At 34.3% G+C, this 21,311-nt stretch overlaps 1 protein-coding gene across 3 annotated transcripts in view; it reads right to left on the bottom strand.

Moving 5' to 3' along the window:
* Positions 1–21,311, bottom strand: part of LOC124360715 (inactive dipeptidyl peptidase 10-like) — a 247,872-nt gene that overhangs the window by 154,531 nt on the left and 72,030 nt on the right. The window contains exon 2 of one of the 3 annotated variants that reach the window (XM_046814555.1): positions 2,559–2,681. In XM_046814555.1, coding sequence (XP_046670511.1) covers positions 2,559–2,588 — 30 coding nt within the window. In that variant the 5' untranslated portion in view covers positions 2,589–2,681. Of the gene's footprint in view, positions 1–1,437; positions 1,477–2,435; positions 2,509–2,558; positions 2,682–21,311 lie in introns of those variants that run through there. The other 2 variants (XM_046814572.1, XM_046814563.1) reach the window with 2 other exon arrangements.

Genomic DNA, 21,311 nt, shown 5'->3' with positions numbered 1-21,311 from the left:
CAAGCGAATTGTACATCATAAGTACTGTTGTACTTAATTATAATTAAATAATTGCAACAAAATTTAAAACTAGAAACATTCTTTAGAATAATAAATGTGTAACAAAAGATATTTTTGTTATAAATTTCTTTAGTTTAACGAATAAATAAATTTGTAAAGCATATTGTTGAAAACTGTAAATTATACTACCGAAAGGATATTGGCACGATGAAGTGCTTTTATTCTCATTTTCTGCGTTGTAAATGTATTGTGTAAAAAGGTATATATAAAAAGGTTTGGAACGTCAAGATCATTTGATCGCTCTGTACGCACACTATGATTATGAATGGGTGGGCGTTCCTTCGGTCTTTTATCCTTCTAGTATGCGCGGCTATAAACTATGTACACTCTTTCTGGTTTTCACAACTCCTGGTTCAAGCGAAGATTGGCAGTTAATGTTCTGTAGAATCATTGTCTTTATAAAACCAAAGTAAAAGTAGTTTTTTATACTATAGAATGTCAAAAACAATATTTTTTTTATTTTTTTTTTTAAATCGCGCATTTATTATAACCTCTTCAATTTATACAGCAAGCATTCTCATAATTTACAAATTAAATATTCCTCAAAATAATTATGTTAAGAAACTTGAAAGACAGACATCTTTGTTATGAAATTCAGTTTCTGGATATAGAGAAATAATGTTGCGAGTCTAAGGCTGGGAACGCAAGGACGTATAAATCTATTCAGAATATTCTTTTTAGGTCACAGACCGTTAATATCGGTGAATATATTGGGCTGATTTATAAAAGTAAAGGGTTTTAACGATATTAGATGAAAGGTCACCACTCCCCATTTAATGTTCCAATGTGCGACAAAGCGCGATATCGTTCATAGGCCCACGTCCGGATGGAATGACTCAAAATAGGTTTGATTCAGTAAAGCACTTCAATAGCATTGCAGTAAAGTAGAAAAATATTTCCCCCGGATGAATTAAACTGAGGAGTTTGAAATAGAGCAGATCTCCCCAGGGAGAACAAACACATCAAACCAGGATCTCATAAAAGCAACAAATACAAACAAAGCCCGTGGGTGGCAATTGTGGAAGGAGTTATGACCACATTAAAGCAGCAATAATTTTCACTAAGAGTGTAGTAGTGGGCTTTTAACAGAGAACGGTTGACTTGTCACAGTTCTTATTGCCTCCATATTGAGGTTTTATTGTGGAAGCTATTCTATTCTGAGGTAACTGGATTTTTCCTGCTGTCGCCACATGAAACATAAAATAACACTACATGTGTCTATTCTCGTCTGCTTTTGCCGTATGAGATACTGACCTCGACGTCGTAGTTGTCCGGGTCTGACATCGCTGAGCTTGGTAGTTCACTGATTCATGGTATATAATAAAATAACACTACGTGTATCTATTCTTGTCTGCTTTTGCAGTATGTGAGATTGACCTCGTCGTCGTAGTTGTCCGGGTCTGACATCGCTGAGCTTGGTAGTTGACTGATTCATGGTATACTCGTATATAAATATAATAACACTACATGTTCTATTCTTGTCTGCTTTTGCAGTATGTGAGATTGACCTCGTCGTCGTAGTTGTCCGGGTCTGACATCGCTGAGCTTGGTAGTTGACTGATTCATGGTATATAATAAAATAACACTACATGTGTCTATTCTTGTCTGCTTTTGCAGTATGTGAGATTGACCTCGTCGTCGTAGTTGTCCGGGTCTGACATCGCTGAGCTTGGTAGTTGACTGATTCATGGTATATAATAAAATAACACTACATGTGTCTATTCTTGTCTGCTTTTGCAGTATGTGAGATTGGCCTCGTCGTCGTAGTTGTCCGGGTCTGACATCGCTGAGCTTGGTAGTTGACTGATTCATGGTATACTCGTATAATAAAATAACACTACATGTGTCTATTCTTGTCTGCTTTTGCAGTATGTGAGATTGACCTCGTCGTCGTAGTTGTCCGGGTCTGACATCGCTGAGCTTGGTAGTTGACTGATTCATGGTATATAATAAAATAACACTACATGTGTCTATTCTTGTCTGCTTTTGCAGTATGTGAGATTGACCTCGTCGTCGTAGTTGTCCGGGTCTGACATCGCTGAGCTTGGTAGTTGACTGATTCATGGTATATAATAAAATAACACTACATGTGTCTATTCTTGTCTGCTTTTGCAGTATGTGAGATTGACCTCGTCGTCGTAGTTGTCCGGGTCTGACATCGCTGAGCTTGGTAGTTGACTGATTCATGGTATATAATAAAATAACACTACATGTGTCTATTCTTGTCTGCTTTTGCAGTATGTGAGATTGACCTCGTCGTAGTTGTTGTCCGGGTCTGACATCGCTGAGCTTGGTAGTTGACTGATTCATGGTGTATAATAAAATAACACTACATGTGTCTATTCTTGTCTGCTTTTGCAGTATGTGAGATTGACCTCGTCGTCGTAGTTGTCCGGGTCTGACATCGCTGAGCTTGGTAGTTCACTGATTCATGGTATATAATAAAATAACACTACATGTGTCTATTCTGCTCTACTCGTGCAGGATGTGGAACTGACCTCGTCGTCGTAGTTGTCCGGGTCTGACATCGCTGAGCTTGGTAGTTCACTGACTCATGGTATCAGGCCCTTGTGAGATGCTGCCGTACTGCTCTGATTGCCATGCTCGCTGTCCCGGCATCTCTGTAACATAAACACAAACACGATATAAGCTCGTTTCTCAGGTGGTGTCACCAGTTGTATAAAAATTGTATTACTGGATTTGTAACGTATGGCGGAAGAAAATATCCGAAATCCTGTTATCATTCCATTTTTAGCTCTAGATACTCCTTTAATGAACAGAACGTGATGTACTCTATTTCATAATGTAATGTACTCGCACTCGTTTGGAAATCTAATGTACGAGTCCCCCGACAAGGAATTACGGTGTTAGTTCCTGAAATCAAAGTGAAGTTCTGCTTCCCGCAGTGGTACGTACAACGTTAATTCCCGAGGTGGAATATATAGTGATAGTCCCCGAAATGCAACGTACGATCCTTGAAATAGAATACAGGATTTTGGTTTTGGTTCCCCAAAATCCAATGTACACTGCTAGTTCCCCAAAAAAATTTACGATGTTGTCCCTGAAATGGAATGTACGATTCTTGTCCCCGAAATAAAATGTAGGATGTTAGTCCCCGAAATTCAATGAACGATTCCAGTGCCCAAAATGGAATGTTGTATTATGCTTTAACATTATTTGGGTTGACACACACGCGCGGCCGCACACACACAAACACACAGACAGACATACACACGCGCACGGGCACGAAGAGTTTTATTTTGTTTTAAGCCATATAAATAATGTGTGTGTGTGTGTGTGTGTGTGTGTGTGTGTGTGTGTGTGTGTGTGTGTGTGTGTGTGTGTGTGTGTGTGTGTGTGTGTGTGTGTGCTGTCTGTTCCTAAATATATCTACGTCGCACATGATATAAATAATTTACGTTATGTTGAGTAATGCTATAGTATAGAGTTTGATCTGAAAGGATAATATACATTCAACGCGTAAGCAACAAAATAAAATACCACACAAGTCTAAGAAAGTAAAGCTATAAGTTAGAACTTAGAATGCAAGTAATGGAGAATTCTTTGTGGCAGTTGTACCAGGACTATTCACTGGCAACTCTTTGTCATAAAGAAAACCGCAGGTATTTGTCTCGACTATACATTCAGAGTCACATGTTCTATCTAGGTCGCTCCCAGTACAATATGTGGTTTTAAATCTTCAACAATAGAGCTTTGTAACTATTATCCCAAAGGATACACACAATAAAATATATACAGAAAATATACACATCAAAACCCCTAAAATATACATTTTCTCATTATGTAACAAATACTGAAGCAATATACAAAAACAACTGTAGCTAAGTAACATTTATCATAAAATAAATTTCTAAATAAACGTTAAAATTATCTATCTTTCCCTACCTGATATCAAAGGAAAATAAAAATATAAAATAATAACATCAGCATATCATGAATGAAAACCGAAAGCACATTGTTAATAATTATTACTTAAAAAATCTATACATAATTATATGAATTCTATGAACAGTAGATATTCTATGATCACTAATATGAGTAAAAAAACTGATATAACACTCTTAACAATTTTAATATATTATATAACATTTTATAATTAAATCAAACTATATCATAGAACTATTTAAATGTCTTGAAAAGCCTAAATCAATATCAAATATAACGAGAACGCTCTTCGTTGTAATACATTATACTCGTACATTCAAACTACATCTCAAGAGACATGACAAATGATATAGTCTATTCATTTCTCTGTACGTGAGAACAGCAACTGAAGACAGTGAGGGGAGGAAGCTAATGTGAGAGCGTTTAAATGTTGAATTACTTTCAGTTGTCTGAGGTCGTAGTATTGGCGTAGTATTAAATGATTTATAACTAACGTAGCTATTTTTTAGCATTAACGATTGTACATTGATATTCTTGGTCATCGATAAAAAGTACATAGCACAATTTTAAATTTTAATTGTTAGTCGAATGATAAATCAAAACTCAATGCAATTAATGCAGTGTTCCAAGCTCCGGAAGGTAACAGTTACGTCGGTAATCGGAAACGATTAGTTTGTATTCTATGTTCTCAAAAATATGAATTTTAAACTGTATTATATGATATTATACGGAATTCACCGAGTGTTGAGAGTGAAGCCCTGCCTACAGCACGGCGAGCCTCTGGAGCTGTGACCAGTTGAGGATAGAAACCACGGTGACTCTAGATTTCTTGTAATTTTGGCGTGCCAAGATCACAAAAACGATTCCTGACTTGCTGGTAGAGGTTGCCGTCTCTTCAGGGCTTTATCCACCGGCCATGTAAGTAATGACACGTTTACAAACAACAGGAAGGCTTGACGCAGCTGTAGACCGATTGTCACAAGTCACGATAGTGGGGGCCGGCGAGTCCAGTAGTCTCACATTTCATTAAAAATCCAATTATTTGACTACGAATGGTTATTTTTAAATTTTTTATCGGTTTGAATATAAGAATGCGTGGAGTAAGTGGTATATGGATATCTTATATACAAGAAACAAATAGGTTACGTTGTTAATCCACGCATATCATCCAACATTAACACACCTTTTTTATACTCATTGACTACGGACTCGATCGATATTCTAAAGCAACAAACCGTTAAGAGCAATAATCTATTATCGAGATTATCCAAACGGGAACACATTCATCTAAAATATATAAAGACTGTAATTGGCCATAAAAGAAGAACTTGTTTAGTGTCTGGAGACTAAGCGGCTATCTTTATAGTTTTTATGACCCAACTTAGTCTTTTTATAGATCCCAATAATATATGATTCTATAGTTCTATATTTATTGCTTTAGCCAAATTACTATGATCAAAGTGTTTTGTGCACAAAGGTTGCGATATTTTATTAATGTAATATATAATAATAACATATATTATAGACGTGTATCGCACTTCTTCTCATAGCATGCCAAGCCATTTGAGAATCCTAGGCCGTGGGTGGATTGTCTGTTCTATCTTCTCGCACTCTTAAAAACCTTAGTTTAACGATAACAATAAACTGAAGGCGCGATAAGTCGTGGCTTTATGTTTTTCCTGTTATATTGATAAAAAAGTCATTACATAATCTTTTTAGCAGAAGATAATTTCAGTCTTCTCATGAAATTAAACTAAATACTTTGAAAATATTTCTTTGGTAATCTTAGCCCACCCATTAAACCATAGAAAACATATTTATAAATTGGTACTCTTATTTCCCTACTGATAATAAATATATTTTTATGTTTCTACGTGTGTTCTAGGTACTGTTGTAGTGAACTGTAGCAGAAAAAAAATCTTAATGATTCTTTCATATTGAATATCCTAAAATGTGAATTTTTCATTATTAAATTTTATTGTCAATCAAATAATTCGTTCAATAATGAAAAATAAAAAATAGAGCACGCTCAATAGAGATTTTTGCACAACCAATATATTTTATAACTTAACTGGTTCGATCGTTCTATTTGCTATTGATACTGTTTCTGGAGAAATCTTTTATTTATATCTTCTACATGGAAACGTTCTTGTATGTTTCCAACAAATTGAGACAGTTTTAATTAAAAATCTAAATTATAATTTTGAAATGACCTATTTTCATTTGTGTTAATAGAAATACAAAATTAAGGTTCAAAACATGTATTAAAGTGGAAATATCACGGATCTCTTTGTTATATTACGGCTCAAATGTCAGTTATCAAACGTTTCCTAAAGTGTACGGTTTGGTTTTGAGCAAACATTTATGAAACAATATGTATTATAAGACGTGTTGTAAAGTATATAATGATAGAAATAATTGTTGAGTGTTACAAGTATACAGTAATAATATAAATTCATTCAACTAAAGTGTTCTAACTATGGTTGATACGATTTTATAATAAAGCATTAAAACCCCCAAAAGTCCACATAGCGTACATACAAATAATCCAGATTACATAAATCCTATTACACAGTGCTAACTATTCCCCACACAATAAGACCGTTCACAAAAGTTAGTGGTGGTCATTTATGAAACTCGAATAGTTTTATCCAATTTCGTATCGCTTCACCGGATCGTCTAATAAGTTAGCGACAGCAACCCTGATGTAATCTATAGGATCACATAAAGACCCATCTCATCTCTTTTGTAATAAGCTGAGATGCTCAAAAGTAGAACCATCGAGATTCTTGGCTTGAATGGATAATGTCCACAAAAATCCCCCAGATAATTAATAATTTAGTATGGTTTCTGTCCAAAAATCATCCTGTCTCGCTCTCCATGTTTGTAGAGCTAAAATTTTCAACACGAGCGTCATAGTTACGGATGGTGAGTCAGTTCCAAGTTTCTCTGAGACACATAGTTGTAAAACTCTTATCTCCATTCTCCATTTCATTTGGCTAGATACCCGTAGAACCTCTCTAATGAGCGAAATCTATAAGAACGTCAAGATGGCTCAATTCTAATCAATAACTATGTAAGGTTTGAAATACCGTATACCTCATTCAATTCTTTATCACAGCACAGTCCAGAATCTTATGGCAGTAATCAGGGGCATAATCTAAAACATTTTCAAACCGGAAATATATTCTTATACGATAAGTCAATGTAAAATGAGTAAACACTGTCTGTCAATACCACATGTCTCTTTATTATCGCATGTTTGTGAACTTCAAAAGAGGATTCGTTGAAAACCCAGGTTTCCCACATCTTTCTGAAACTACGAGTATTAATGATTATAGAGACAAATGTCGTCTCCCTTTGATTGTGTGAAACCTCCAAGAGAATCCTTTAGCAAAGACGCCCACAGAAACCTGGAAACCTAGCACCTCTATAAGTGGAACATTTCATAGACTTCCCTTAATCTCATGGCAGTCATGGCATGGATTTTGAAGCTTACGCATTAAAACTGAACAATCTTTAAAACCTGTTCTTGAATGCTGAGTCTTGTTCCAAAACCGTGACGTCAGTGATGGTCATAGAAGAACACATCATCTCGCTTTTGCCTCTTTGCTTTTAGATGAGTTATCCTTCTTCGAATCCCAGAGGATGCTTTTATCGTCGCTAAGTGAGACTGCGAAAACCACAGGCGGCGAGTTTTTTTTCGCCGCCTCGTAATTGTAAAATACCCCAGGCGACGATTCTGTCTCCGCTGTTGTTTTAATTCGCTTTTTAACGCAGAGTTTGAGCGCTCTCGCAACACATTTTTCGCAACAAAAACAGTTCAGTGTAGTGTATGACATGCACTTGTTACAATATTTAGTCACCTGTTTAATTTTATCATTTCTTTGTAGTCGGTTTTCGGGTTCTTTCCTAGTTTCGTAGTGCACGATGTATTCTTTAGTTAAGGGAATTTAATCTTCACTTTCATTGTAGTGTTTTAAGTTAGTTAGAACATTCTACCTTCCCACCACTTTCCTGATATAGGTTCATTTCCACGTACCGCATGTGGAATGGTGATAGAAGCGCTTTCAAGGATAATTTGTTCGGACGACAAAACACATTGGTTTTAATACTAAAAATATTTAATAGTGCAAATTATTTAATATTGTATTTCATACTCGTATTTTAGGAAAGATAAGACAAGGTTTAAATATTTTTCTTATACGACTTACTGCTTTGAACGCAATTTTTAAATTGCGGTCCGTAACTTATCTATTCACTTATGTTGTTGTCCAAATAGATAACGAAGATGTACATACGACGACTATAAGGCTTACTTTTGTAAAAAATAGTGCCTACTTTTTCTGGTATAATATTTATTTACGATTTCAAGTTTGAGTTTCTCTTATTGCCCCGATCAAGAACATAATACACATGTGGGTCTTCTGTGGGAATTCTACTTTTGTCAAAATGGGTCCGGCTTTTGCAATGAAATTCCGGTCTAAGGTATTTCCATCGCTATAGTAGAGTCTGCAATGTTGTTCCATCGAAAAAATGCATTCATACCTAAGACTGAGAAGCCCCCTGATGAGTCAAAAACATCTATTCCGGTATGAAGGAGAGATCATTCCTCAGTTCATGAAACATACCAAAACATTTGTATTTGTTTTTCAGGCTTTACTTTGGGGGAATGGCTCGTTGAGGCATGTTAGTGTTCATTCCCTCGGTTTTCCATATTTCACTTAAAAAATGCCATATTACAGTGTCCAGGAAGCCATCCAGTTTTGATTACCTTATGAGAAAACATTTTGTTCATTAAAGTAGCTTTAATAAAAATATCAAGCAGTATTTTCAAAAAACAAACTTAATTTTCTAAAATTTAAATATCAACAAACGTTTCAGCCTCTTTGACTGCGTTATTTAGATTTCGATTATGTCACATATTATAGAGACAGTCCTGTCACCCCTTTTGGCGGGCTTGGGTTGCTGACGATCCCCTGTCACTATATACTGGGTGTCCCAGAAAGGAATGCACTTTTATTTTGGGGAAAGCCGAATGTCCAAGAGAGATAAGATAAAGAGCTTATCAGGGCTTTGTAGCCATGCCCGCGGAAAATCATTTGCCATGGATCGCTTTACCGGTGAGCAGCGTGCTTTCTGTGTACGCGAGTATTACCATACGCTTTCTTATGTGACAGTTCGACGACACTTCCGCGTTCAATACAGACTTCATGATCTCAACCAAACGCCATCAGTGAACATAATTAAATGCTGGGTGCGCAAATTTGAAGCTACAGGATCAACTACGAACCCTCGTCCCATCGGTCGCCATAGAGAAGTGCGTTCTGAACAAAATATCGAGCGTGTCCGAGATGCTATGGAGGATAATCCACATCGATCAGTAAGAAAACACGCTGCTGCTTTGAATATACCCCGAACCAGTATTCAACGCATTTTGAAACAAGATTTGAAGTTACACCCGTACAAAATCCAGTTAGTACAGGCATTGAAAGAGACTGACTACCCGCTTCGGCTTAACTACGCAAACGAGATGCTTCGTAGTTTTAGAAATATCAATAACATAATCTTCAGTGATGAAGCACATTTCCATGTCGATGGATATGTGAATAAGCAAAACTGCCGTTATTGGTCTGCAGAAAATCCAAGGGAGAAACACCAACGCTGTTTACATTCTCCAAAGGTTACTGTCTGGGCAGGAATGACTCAAACAGGCATCATTGGGCCGTATTTCTTTGAGGATAATCAAGGGAACACTGTGACAGTAAATTCCCAGCGATACATAACAATGATTAATGATCATTTACAGCCGTTCTTGCAGACGTTACCTCGGGCTAACAGGCAAAGATTGTGGTTTCAACAGGAAGGAGCTACGTGTCATACAGCAGGAAACTCCATGACTGCAATAAGGCAGCTGTTTCGTGGGAAAGTCATTTCCAGATTTGGTGACATCAACTTTCCTCCGAGAAGCCCAGACCTAACTCCACTGGACTTTTTTTTGTGGGGGTATCTAAAAAGTCGGGTGTACAACAACGCTCCTGCTACCCTCGATCATCTGAACCAAAATATTCGTGAGGAAATTGAAGACGTCCCACCAGAACTCTGCCGTCGAGTTTTCGTAGATGTAAGGTTTCGTTTGGCGGAGTGCCGGCGCCGGAGGGGTCTACATCTGGATGATGTAATCTTTCACAAGTAATTTCCCTGAAGTGTAAAAACAGGTAATCCTGGAATAATTGCTGTAAATAAAGCCATTTTTCTGTTTTTTTCTTTTTAAAAGTGCATTCCTTTCTGGGACACCCAGTACTTGCCAAACAAGTTGTATCTTCCTCGCTACACTTGTCACTGCCGAGCTCAAGTAGCCTGTTTGTGCTGAGCAGCAGTTAAATACACATGGCCGCCTCTATTGATTCTCCCGCAAAGTGTTAGTTAAGGAGTATTATTCGTTACCTGCAAGTAGATGGGAATAGTGCAGCAGAAATCCATCGGAGAATGTGGCGTGTTTACGGAGAAAATATTATAAGTGATGGTGTTGTACGTGAGTAGTGTGGAAAGTTTAAAGATAGCCAACCTTACGTGCGCGATGAAGGAGGTCAAGGACGCCAGTCTGTCACTACAGACGGTCTTGTTGATCAAATAGACAAAGTGCTTAGAAAAACCGTAGATACACAATAAAAACATTGTCTTTTGAATTTCCAGATGTGTCATAGTTGTCACTTTATTTTTACAGAACATTTATCTTAGCCATTTCTTGAATTTTACATTCGATGTTCTCGTACATAGTTCAGCAATATAGAATAGCAGGTTCAAAAACTCTAGTTTCACAGGTTGGCACCAAGCGCGGTAGAATTCCTGAAGGCTTAAAGCAAATAAATGACTGTAATTAGCTTAGAGCTTAGAGCTAATTGATATCAAACTCGTTATATCGGTGGACGAGTGCCTACATGGAAATTCGCTAAGGTAGCTAGCTGACAATTAGTCTGTTGGCACTGTAAGTAAAGAGTAGGTTATGAAACAATGTAGTGTGAAAGACTGTGTTAACAACAGTGAAAATATAATTTTAATAAATTATTGGTATTTGTTCTGAATTAAAACTTGTTCTGGAAAACTTTTCCAATTTCTCTTTTCATATAAACCTTCCTCAAAACTTCAAAGAATATTTAAAAAAGAATTATCAAAATATGTCTAAATGTTTTCTATATTAGCGCTTAGCAACCCTTTGACGTTTAATTTTATTTAAAAAAGGCTAGCAGTTACCCGGGACTTCTTAAATTCACTTTATATTTAAGCTGTTTTCAGTGCCATAGTTGAGTTTTACATGTGCCCCGATGAAGGAAATATATACATATTTTGGCTTTCAAGACCTACCTGGATCAAAAGGGTGGTACCAGCACTTGTAATATACATTTGGTCTAAGATATTTAAAGTGCCATATTAGAAATAATATTTGGTACATTATTATTTTTATTAGCATCTTTCATAAAAGTTACGACTCACAAAAGTTGTCTTTTAGGGGTGTGGGTTGTAAAATGTAATCACATTTACTCCAACTACTTCATTTGCAAATTGTAGGCTTAATCAGTTTGTAAACCTTATTATAATCAAGGAAAGTGCTTGTGTTCTAATCAGATAATATAGAGTTCCGATATGATTGAGGATACTTTAGAATATGGTTTGCTCACCAAAGTTCTTATTGAAGTTGATTTGTAAAGTACCTAGACGTCTTCAAAAATATTAACTTTAAAACGTCACAACTGTCAAACTTTTAAAATCTTCAAACTTGAAGCTTTCATCAAGTAAACAATTTCTTATACAGAGGATGCTTTTCGTTGCAGCTTCTCAAATTGTAGAACCCGGGCTAAAAATACTCAAGTTAATTTAATGAGGGATTTGTTTAGCTACAGAATAAATATATTCATTTGTAAAAAACCATGATTAAATTCATGAAAAAAGTGGGGAATATATCTAATATATATAAATTGTTAAAACGATAATTCATACCAGTTCTTAGCACAATTATTCAGCCTACATAGGCTATGATATGTCAGAATAAGAGTTTTTTTTTAATATTTACGCCTTCGTATACATTTTTATAACAAACAGAATGAACGGAGTTATTTAATATGTAATACATAGACATTAAATTGTTATTTTAAGCAATGTATTTTAATAACATAAAATTCTTTCTTAGTAATTATTTATTTTTGTTAAGGCTTTTTTTAGATAGCGTTCTCTATCTCAGCTAAACATCAAATTCGTCCGCCGTATTTAGGGTTCATTTGAACATAAAATTATATACACTGGAGGCCTACATGCAACAGCACATCTGAAGAGTTGACGCTTTCAGGTATCCGAATAGCTGATTTGTATGGCTTACTGAATTCAAAATGATCCTTTGTTCTATATCTTCCACTAAGATATATTCCGTGTAATGAAAAAAATGTCGGAATGCAAAACTTTAATTTATATTCCTCTTAGTACTTGTATGAATAAGTAATCGAAACTACTTTTTTGGGCAAAGCGTTTTTTTGGCAAGTGTTCTTAGCTAACGAAAATGTTTGCTAGACATAGTAACGGTATAAAAGTGAAAGATTCTTCATTAAAAAAACTCTCTATCAACATTTACCAACTTGAAGATCTTAAAATTTAAAAAGTTTCAGGTCGTGTGTAAGGAAAATGTGCATGAAGTATATAAATTTTAACCAAGCCGCTAAAGGACCTGATCTCAGGGGGGCCTTTGAGTGATTCTATGCACTGTAACTTTGACTGCGTAGTAATAAGTTTATTTGGCGTTTAATCGTTTACTATAATTAAAAATTGCGACATTTTTGAGCAAATTCAATAAAAATACCATCATTACTATATATATTTTTTAAGTATTATAAATATTTATTTACCCATTACTATATTCCAGTACAACAATATTTGGAATAAGATCATCTGTCAATGTTTTGGTAGGCAGTTGGCAAAATTATTTATAGTGGCAAAGAAAGAAACACGGTTTCTGATTTCACGGGCACCATTATACCGCTCTTTGTCAATGTAACTCGTCTCTCCTTGCCCGGGGCTCTCTCGCGCTCATACACCGGCTTAATCTAGAATCGATATTTTTTACCATCACTTGCCTGGTATTGGGAAGTTACAGCTACTGTCGTAAATATTACAGATATAGGTTTAATACTTAGTGATAGCATATACATCCAGGTCTTCATTAAAGTAATAAAATTTATAAATTAATTAAACTCATAAAGCAAAGTGAAATAACTTAATGTCAAAGTTAGAAAATATAAACTATTTATATATATATTTATATTTATAATATAATATAAACTATAATATATTATATATATATATACATTATAATATTAATATTGTAATATAAACTATATATATTTATTTCAATATTTATAGAAAATTTAAAATATTAGTTAAATAAAGTAAAACATTGGATACATCCGGTTGATTGTGAAGGGAACCAAACATATAATGAACATTAATTGTACTGGTATTGTTGATATGTAATAATATTGCACCAACGGGAGATTATTAAAAAAGGACACATTTTATAATATGAAAATTCCATATTTTTAAAATTTTTATCTGCTTTTGTGCACTCAGGAAAATTGACGATAGCCTTTATCTATCTACCTAAAAGTTAAAGGATGCCTTATTTAACCAGGTTAAGTTATGGATAAGAAGTAATTTCTCGGACTTAATTTTGGGTCCAACGATTCAAAGGTGAATTCCGAATTACCAACAATGATCAGGTAGGCAGGCGACTTGGAAGAATAGGATCGCCCGGTAGTCTCCCATCCAAGGAGCAGTCACGCTCGAGGTTATTTGTACAAATTATTATGACAACCGCCTTACCCACTAGAAGACATCTGCGTCGTGGCTGACAGGTTATGTCCATTAGGAACAGTGTCTTAATATTATTAAGTTGTGTTTGTATTGATGAATTCCTGTCATCATAATATCCACGGCTGTATAGTAAATCTATATGCATTTTTGGCGTGTAGATTTTATGAATGAGTAAAACGCTTGATCAAGTTGACTAGAGAACACAAGTTATTGTTAAAAAACGGGTTATTGTTTACAAAAGGTACGAGTCACGTAAATGAATATCATAAAACCATCTATTATACGGTTAAAAACAAATAACTCTTAGTGACTAAAAGTTATTTAAAAAGGAGGTAATGGCTTCAGTATATAATCAAACTATATAATTGATTAATTAATATATGCATTATAGAGGCAAAATACGTATCTGATGTCCACTGTAAGATCATTGAAATTGCAATTTTCAGTTCATCAAAACTGGAGGGTAAAGAATGCTGTAAAATTAAGTGTCTTCAATGCCAAGAGTCGTAAAGATAGTAACCTAAGGGAAAGACAGGAACCCGGATAACTAAACTCATGGAAGATGAGTTGAAATAACTTGGATATTTTGGAAATTTACAGCTCACAAAGAACCAAAAATTCTACAGACTATAAATATAAAAGGGATGATGGTTAATCTGTTGTATACGATACAAAGAGTACTAAGAAAGGTAGTATACAAGGCCTAAAAACAAGAAACCCAGAGCTAGGCTGGAAGAATCAATCGAATGTGCTACTGTATAATTTTATACGCCATCTATGTTAAAGCCACAACCCCTCAAAGACACAAGTCAAGATTTAGTCACGTCCAGGGTAGACGTATTCCCAGGCATGTCACGTCTGACTGATATGTTCTCGCTGGACTCTTCTAAGTGACAAATTTACTGCCATCAAGTGGCTGTTTCACGAATAAAAAACTACTTCACAACTCCAGTTTCCATTGACGGGTTAATAATACAGACTTTTGAGCAATGTTTCATGACATACGTTATGGTTGTACTCGCTTTTACGAATCTTACTGCACATAACTGTTATCAGAATTAAGTTTTCAAAAGAGACTGATTTTCAAAGTTATGATTTTTATTAAAAGTAATATCAATTTTTACGGTACAATATAAGTGAGTATTGAACACTGGCAAAAAAATTAGCGCTAACACTAACTACATATTTGACCTTAAACTGTTTTAATACAAGCGACCAAATCCATGGTAACACACCACATATTTAACCGTTGTACTACAAGCCAACAAATGCTAACACTAACAACATATTTGAACATAAACTGTTGTAATACAAGCCAACAAATCTGTGCTAACACTAACAACATATTTGAACATAAACTGTTGTAATACAAGCCAACAAATCTGTGCTAACACTAACAACATATTTGAACATAAACCGTTGTACTACAAGCCAACAAATGCTAACACTAACAACATATTTGAACATAAACTGTTGTAATACAAGCCAACAAATCTGTGCTAACACTAACCACATATTTGACCTTAAACTGTTTTAATACAAGCGACCAAATCCATGGTAACACACCACATATTTAACCGTTGTACTACAAGCCAACAAATGCTAACACTAACAACATATTTGAACATAAACTGTTGTAATACAAGCCAACAAATCTGTGCTAACACTAACAACATATTTGAACATAAACTGTTGTAATACAAGCCAACAAATCTGTGCTAACACTAACAACATATTTGAACATAAACTGTTGTAATACAAGCGACCAAATCTGTGCTAACACTAACCACATATTTGAAACTAAACTGTTGTAATACAAGCGACCAAATCTGTGCTAACACTAACCACATATTTGAAACTAAACTGTTGTAATACAAGCGACCAAATCCATGGTAACACACCACATATTTAACCGTTGTACTACAAGCCAACAAATGCTAACACTAACAACATATTTGAACATAAACTGTTGTAATACAAGCCAATAAATCTGTGCTAACACTAACAACATATTTGAAACTAAACTGTTGTAATACAAGCCAACAAATCTGTGCTAACACTAACAACATATTTGAACATAAACTGTTGTAATACAAGCCAACAAATCTGTGCTAACACTAACCACATATTTGAAACTAAACTGTTGTAATACAAGCCAATAAATCTGTGCTAACACTAACAACATATTTGAAACTAAACTGTTGTAATACAAGCCAACAAATCTGTGCTAACACTAACCACATATTTGAAACTAAACTGTTGTAATACAAGCCAATAAATCTGGGCAACCCTCAAAAGGTCCCTCTCGGAAATAACTCTTGTTTCATTTCCGACACTGCTCATGTGAGACCGAATATGATTGGTCTCTGCCAACAGTAGACGGTCCTCATGATAGTAACATTCGGAAATCGGATATTTACTTTTTAATTGATATTAGCTTATATCTACACGGATGATTATAAACGTATAATATAATAAAAAACGTTTTGTTATTTTGTTAGTAAAATGTACTTTTACCTGTAATTAACTGAGCGTAATATCTCGAAAACAAACTAACTCTATAGATTTGAAATTTTATATGATTCTTCATTCATGTATTAGCAAGTTCGATGATGGTGCATCTCACTCCATAGGATTTGGCTGAGCGTAAGCAAATATTTTTACACTGGTCTAATCGGTAACTATGACGGCAACGAGGAAATGGCAGAATAAATAAATTTGTAAACAAGCTGAGTGCAAATGTATGAGCTTTAACATGTGGCATGTTATTAACACATGTATATCATTCATGTAGTTAAAATAAAAAGAATAATTGGGCGAAAGTAAATTTTAAACGTTGGTGATAAGATTTGTTTCAGTGCACTCTTGTGTTTTAACTGTATATGCAACCTTGCCTCACTTTCCGGAACTTTTACTATCCAAACACTGCTATGAAACCTAACTCAATGAAAAAATTTTAAAAGTATTATGTGACATGGTATCTTGATAAAGATCATCTGCAGGCTAAATTTTTGATGAACCTTCATTTATACACAGACAAGAATGCGTTCTATGATGGTGCATGTCCAACCATGGAATTTGGGTAAACCTCATTGAAGTCTGTCACTTAGTAGGTTAACACAATTTATTTTTTGACTTCCGGGAGTATGTAAAAATTACTTTTCTGTATGATGTCTGTCTGCCCGTCTGTGGCACTGTACTCAATAAGCAAGTCTTTGACTTAATCGAAAATTATTTACTTAGAAGATCTAACTCGTCTCTTTCTTTACCTGCATCCACACTGAACTGACAGCCGTTTTGAAACAGTAGGGCATACCATTTTTAATTTATTATTAAGAGAAAAATTTATTGTAACGTATTTGTTTTGAACTTTTAACCATTCAAATAATTCTGAATTTTCTAGAAATTTAGAAATTTCACCAGTAATTTTCCTCTAAAAATTCCCCGCAAACGCATAATTTTACAAAATTAAAATGTACTGCCAAAGAGTTCGTCAAATTTAATGATGGGAGGTACACTTCCTTTGGACAATATGGCTAGAATACTTTGATTTGTCTACCTTTCATGCGATTAAATGACGATACAAATTTTACACACCAACCTGCCGTCATTTTCAATAACACCGTAAAATAATTCTGGACATAACTTTATCAATAAAATTTTGTTCACAATGAAAACGAACCAAGTAAATAAATTTAACATAATGTGAAGTTAGAATGCATATATCATTTCGGAGACTTTTTGAAGAAACATATTTTTACTTTTTTAAATATATAACAGATAAAATTGAGTAACCGCTTTGTAACAGAATTCAAGGTACTGTTGTATAACATATTTCAATAACAAATTTCAATAAAACTGTGTCAAAACTCTGAAGCTTCAAAATATTTAATGATACAAATATCATTAATTTAATATTTTATTAATATTAGTTCAAAAACTGATTGATGTGCTTCAAAAACACTGTATAGTTAATTCGAGGATTCCGCCTCTATATTGAAACTCACCTATAACATGAGCTTCTCTCATCTCATGTTATCTCTTACATTATGTTGTTCCTACCCACTAACTTTTGTAATGAGAATGCCTTCTGCGAATACTATGGAGTTTCTTACAGAAACTACCTTATAGCTGTCTGAAGTGAAATAGTTTCCGACCTCACAGTCTCGATCTAGCAATGTCAAAACTTCCATAATTTTAATATTTTCTATTAAAATCACGTCCCCTCTAAAATAATGTGACGTGAGTACGATGCCCCAAGCAAAAACTAATAGTAGACAACACCTTTATACATTAGAACATACAACTCTTAAACATACTTCTAACTCCCAATTAATATTATTATTAAGACAGGAATTTAAATTGTTTAAAATATTGAAATTTAATACATGTCACTTTTATTTTTCATAATAATTATTTCAAACACAAAAAACGCTGTTGGCTGTGCTAAAAAATAATATAATAAAATAAAACCGTAATTTTGGAAATATCCTAAAACAAAATCATCCAGTTTGCCATTCAAATTTAGCAATGCAGAGTAAAGATACGTTTATTGTTATCGCAACAATGAAGCCTTTTATATCAGTCTATAAATGTAATGGTAATCTACGTTACAACCGAGCGGTATAGTCGGTTTATTAGCATTTCGCTACTCAACTACTCCTGGAATATTACATTTTACAATAGTATACGATGTAATTTCGGAAAATAAACATCACATGTACACAGAAACTCATATGAAATTCTTTTCCATTGCTAAATTCTGGAGGTTTATACTAAAATGCCTAGGTGGAAATCTTTCTTGATTTTGAACCTACATGAGGCGAAGAATAAAGTAGGTGAGAGCTGGTGAAGATTGGTTTTCTAAGGAAGTTGTTGTCAACACTGAAACTGTCAACAACTTCATTTACTGTTCGCGGTGTTGGTAATGACGTGTGATTGTGTGAGAACATAGTGGAGGGAGCTTGCAGGTCTGGGGCTGTGTTTTGCTAGATAGATGTTAGCCACACAAAAACATAAAGTGGAACTAACATAACGTTCTCAACATCCTCATAAATTTGGTTAAATTTCATGGAATAGCCATATTTGCCGAATTAACTATTCCTTCCTATGGAGATAGCTGCAACATGTTTGACTATATCATTATTACGTACCGCAAAGTAACCAAGGCAAAGTAACGGCCAAGAATCCCGCTATGTTATAGCATGTTATTTTAATAATATCTGTGTTTGTACAGCTCCTTCATGGAAGAAAGCCTTTTTGGCTGAGCTTTAGCGAAGCATATTACTCGTGGGGCTGGAAAAATTTCATTTCTGCCTAGACATCTATCTATGTCCGCACGATATGTCAAAAAGGAACTGATCTGTAGAATGTGAAATTGTGGATGAGACTTCATTTATAAATATAAATGAGGAACACTAAGTTCGATGATGGTGCATGTTACTCGATGGAGTTTGGCTGAGTGTAGGATCTATAACCTTGTAAAACAGCTGATACCTATAAAAAAACAAAATTTTTGATGCTCAGAGCTTGTGCAAGCATACCTTTAAAGTGGTCATGTTCGCTTTGCTTCGACGGATTCCGTTAAAACAAGTACCCTTGGAGTTGTAATAAAAATGTCCAAATAGTTGGTGTCTAGTACATGTTTTATAACTATACTGTTTTTTTGTTGTTATTTGACTTTTAAAATTACCAGCAGACGCCATTTTATTAATATTAAAGAAAATAACCCTACATTTTTCCTGTTACCTATTCAAATCTATGTGGCAAATTTGGTTTCTTTAACTTTACTAGTTTTAGAGATAATTTGTTAAAACACACACACACAATTCTATCTAATGTGAATATATCGCTCTTTTACTTGACACTGCTGAGACAAAGTAAAATATTTTTCATAACAATTGGGGCCACAGCTACAGTATCAGGGGTGTAATATATTGTCAGGATTCAAGATGTGGTTAGGGAACCCTTTATCTAGAACATTTATCACAAAGGTGACCTAGTTTTCGACTACGAGTTCTTTATTGGGCTCTCTAATTCCATTAAACACAAACGCTTATGCAACGCTTATTGTTATAGTGTTTGAAAATATTGAGTTTACATTGTTGCAGAATCCCAAATAAATCCATATTAACATTTTAAACTTTTTTTGTCAAATTAAAACAAAAATGTATATACATCTCATCGAGAGCACTAGTACACTCGTAGAATAGATGTTAATTACATCTATTCTACATCTATGTGAATTTATAAATGTATTAAGCCATTCGTTACTAAATTAAGGCTTGAAATTATAAATTTGTATTGTAACATTTAGAAACCGAACACGTTTTTAAACTAGACAAGGAACTACAAGCACTTAAAGTAGGAAATTGAGGCTGTTTTGTAATCAGGTCCAAATAAAAACTCCTGTAATTTTTTTAAATGTTATCAGTATGTACATGTGTTATAGCTTGGGGGAGAGAATATTTTAAACAATTATATTTTAATAAAATAATTTTATACATAAAATAAGGTAATTCTGTGCAGTCATAATTCATGTAAATACAGTTATAATTCTTAACTTTATCTACATCAATATGCTTTGGCCTTATCATAAGATGCTCCTAAATTCTACTTCAAATCCTTATTACTCCTCGTGGAACGATAATTTATTCTTTTGCTGTCTTCAGAAACTATATATTTAAAAGGGCGTGACTAAGATTTTTTTTATTAATGTTAATAAAAATACTATTCCAACAGAACCCGTTTGCGAACCATCATATGACGCCTTTGTACTACTAAGGGGAAATGTTTAAGAAGGTGCATGTAACATAAAGCTTGAAGCATATATGTTGGAATGTGCTTCAAAATGTGCAAAATAAAGTACATATTACCGATCGTAATAATAATGTTTAATAAAACAAATTGCTATGCAAAATCACAACAGTATAGTCCTAAACTTCTATATAGTTAATCAATTAACATCTTTGCAAAGTAAAAAGTTTGTTAACAGAATGTTCCAGACATATTTCATGACATTTTATGTTTCTTGGTACGAATTTTATAAAATATGCCAAATATAAAAGACGAAGTCCTCATTTACTGACTTTAACTCTCTAACTTCCTGCGTAAACAGGAGAGCCCGTGTTTCGGCAAACATAACTTCGTTCTGACGTATTAAAAGAGGCATTACGATTTTTATTTTAGTTCTTATTTTAAGCAAAGTTTTAAATTTTATCATTGCTCTAGGGGAGCTAAATTTTGAGTAGTATTATTAATGCTACAAATTCTTATATTTACAGTGTTCATAATTAAAGACCCTTTTTCTGTAAATTAACTGCTACCACCTTAACAAAAACTACTTAGTTCCATGAGCTATTTAAATTATGGCCTTGCGATTTGAAATGTAGACGAGAAAATCATGCAAATTATAACTTATTTAATCTATTCCAACTTTTCGATTGATTACATTTTCGATTTGGCTATGGGGAAAGTCAATCGATAAC

Source organism: Homalodisca vitripennis, chromosome 1, assembly GCF_021130785.1.
Source record: "Homalodisca vitripennis isolate AUS2020 chromosome 1, UT_GWSS_2.1, whole genome shotgun sequence".
In the NCBI taxonomy this organism is placed as follows: Eukaryota; Metazoa; Arthropoda; class Insecta; order Hemiptera; family Cicadellidae; genus Homalodisca; species Homalodisca vitripennis.
The sequence above is the reverse complement of the archived record's forward strand: the minus strand, read 5'-3'. Positions and strand labels throughout refer to the sequence as shown.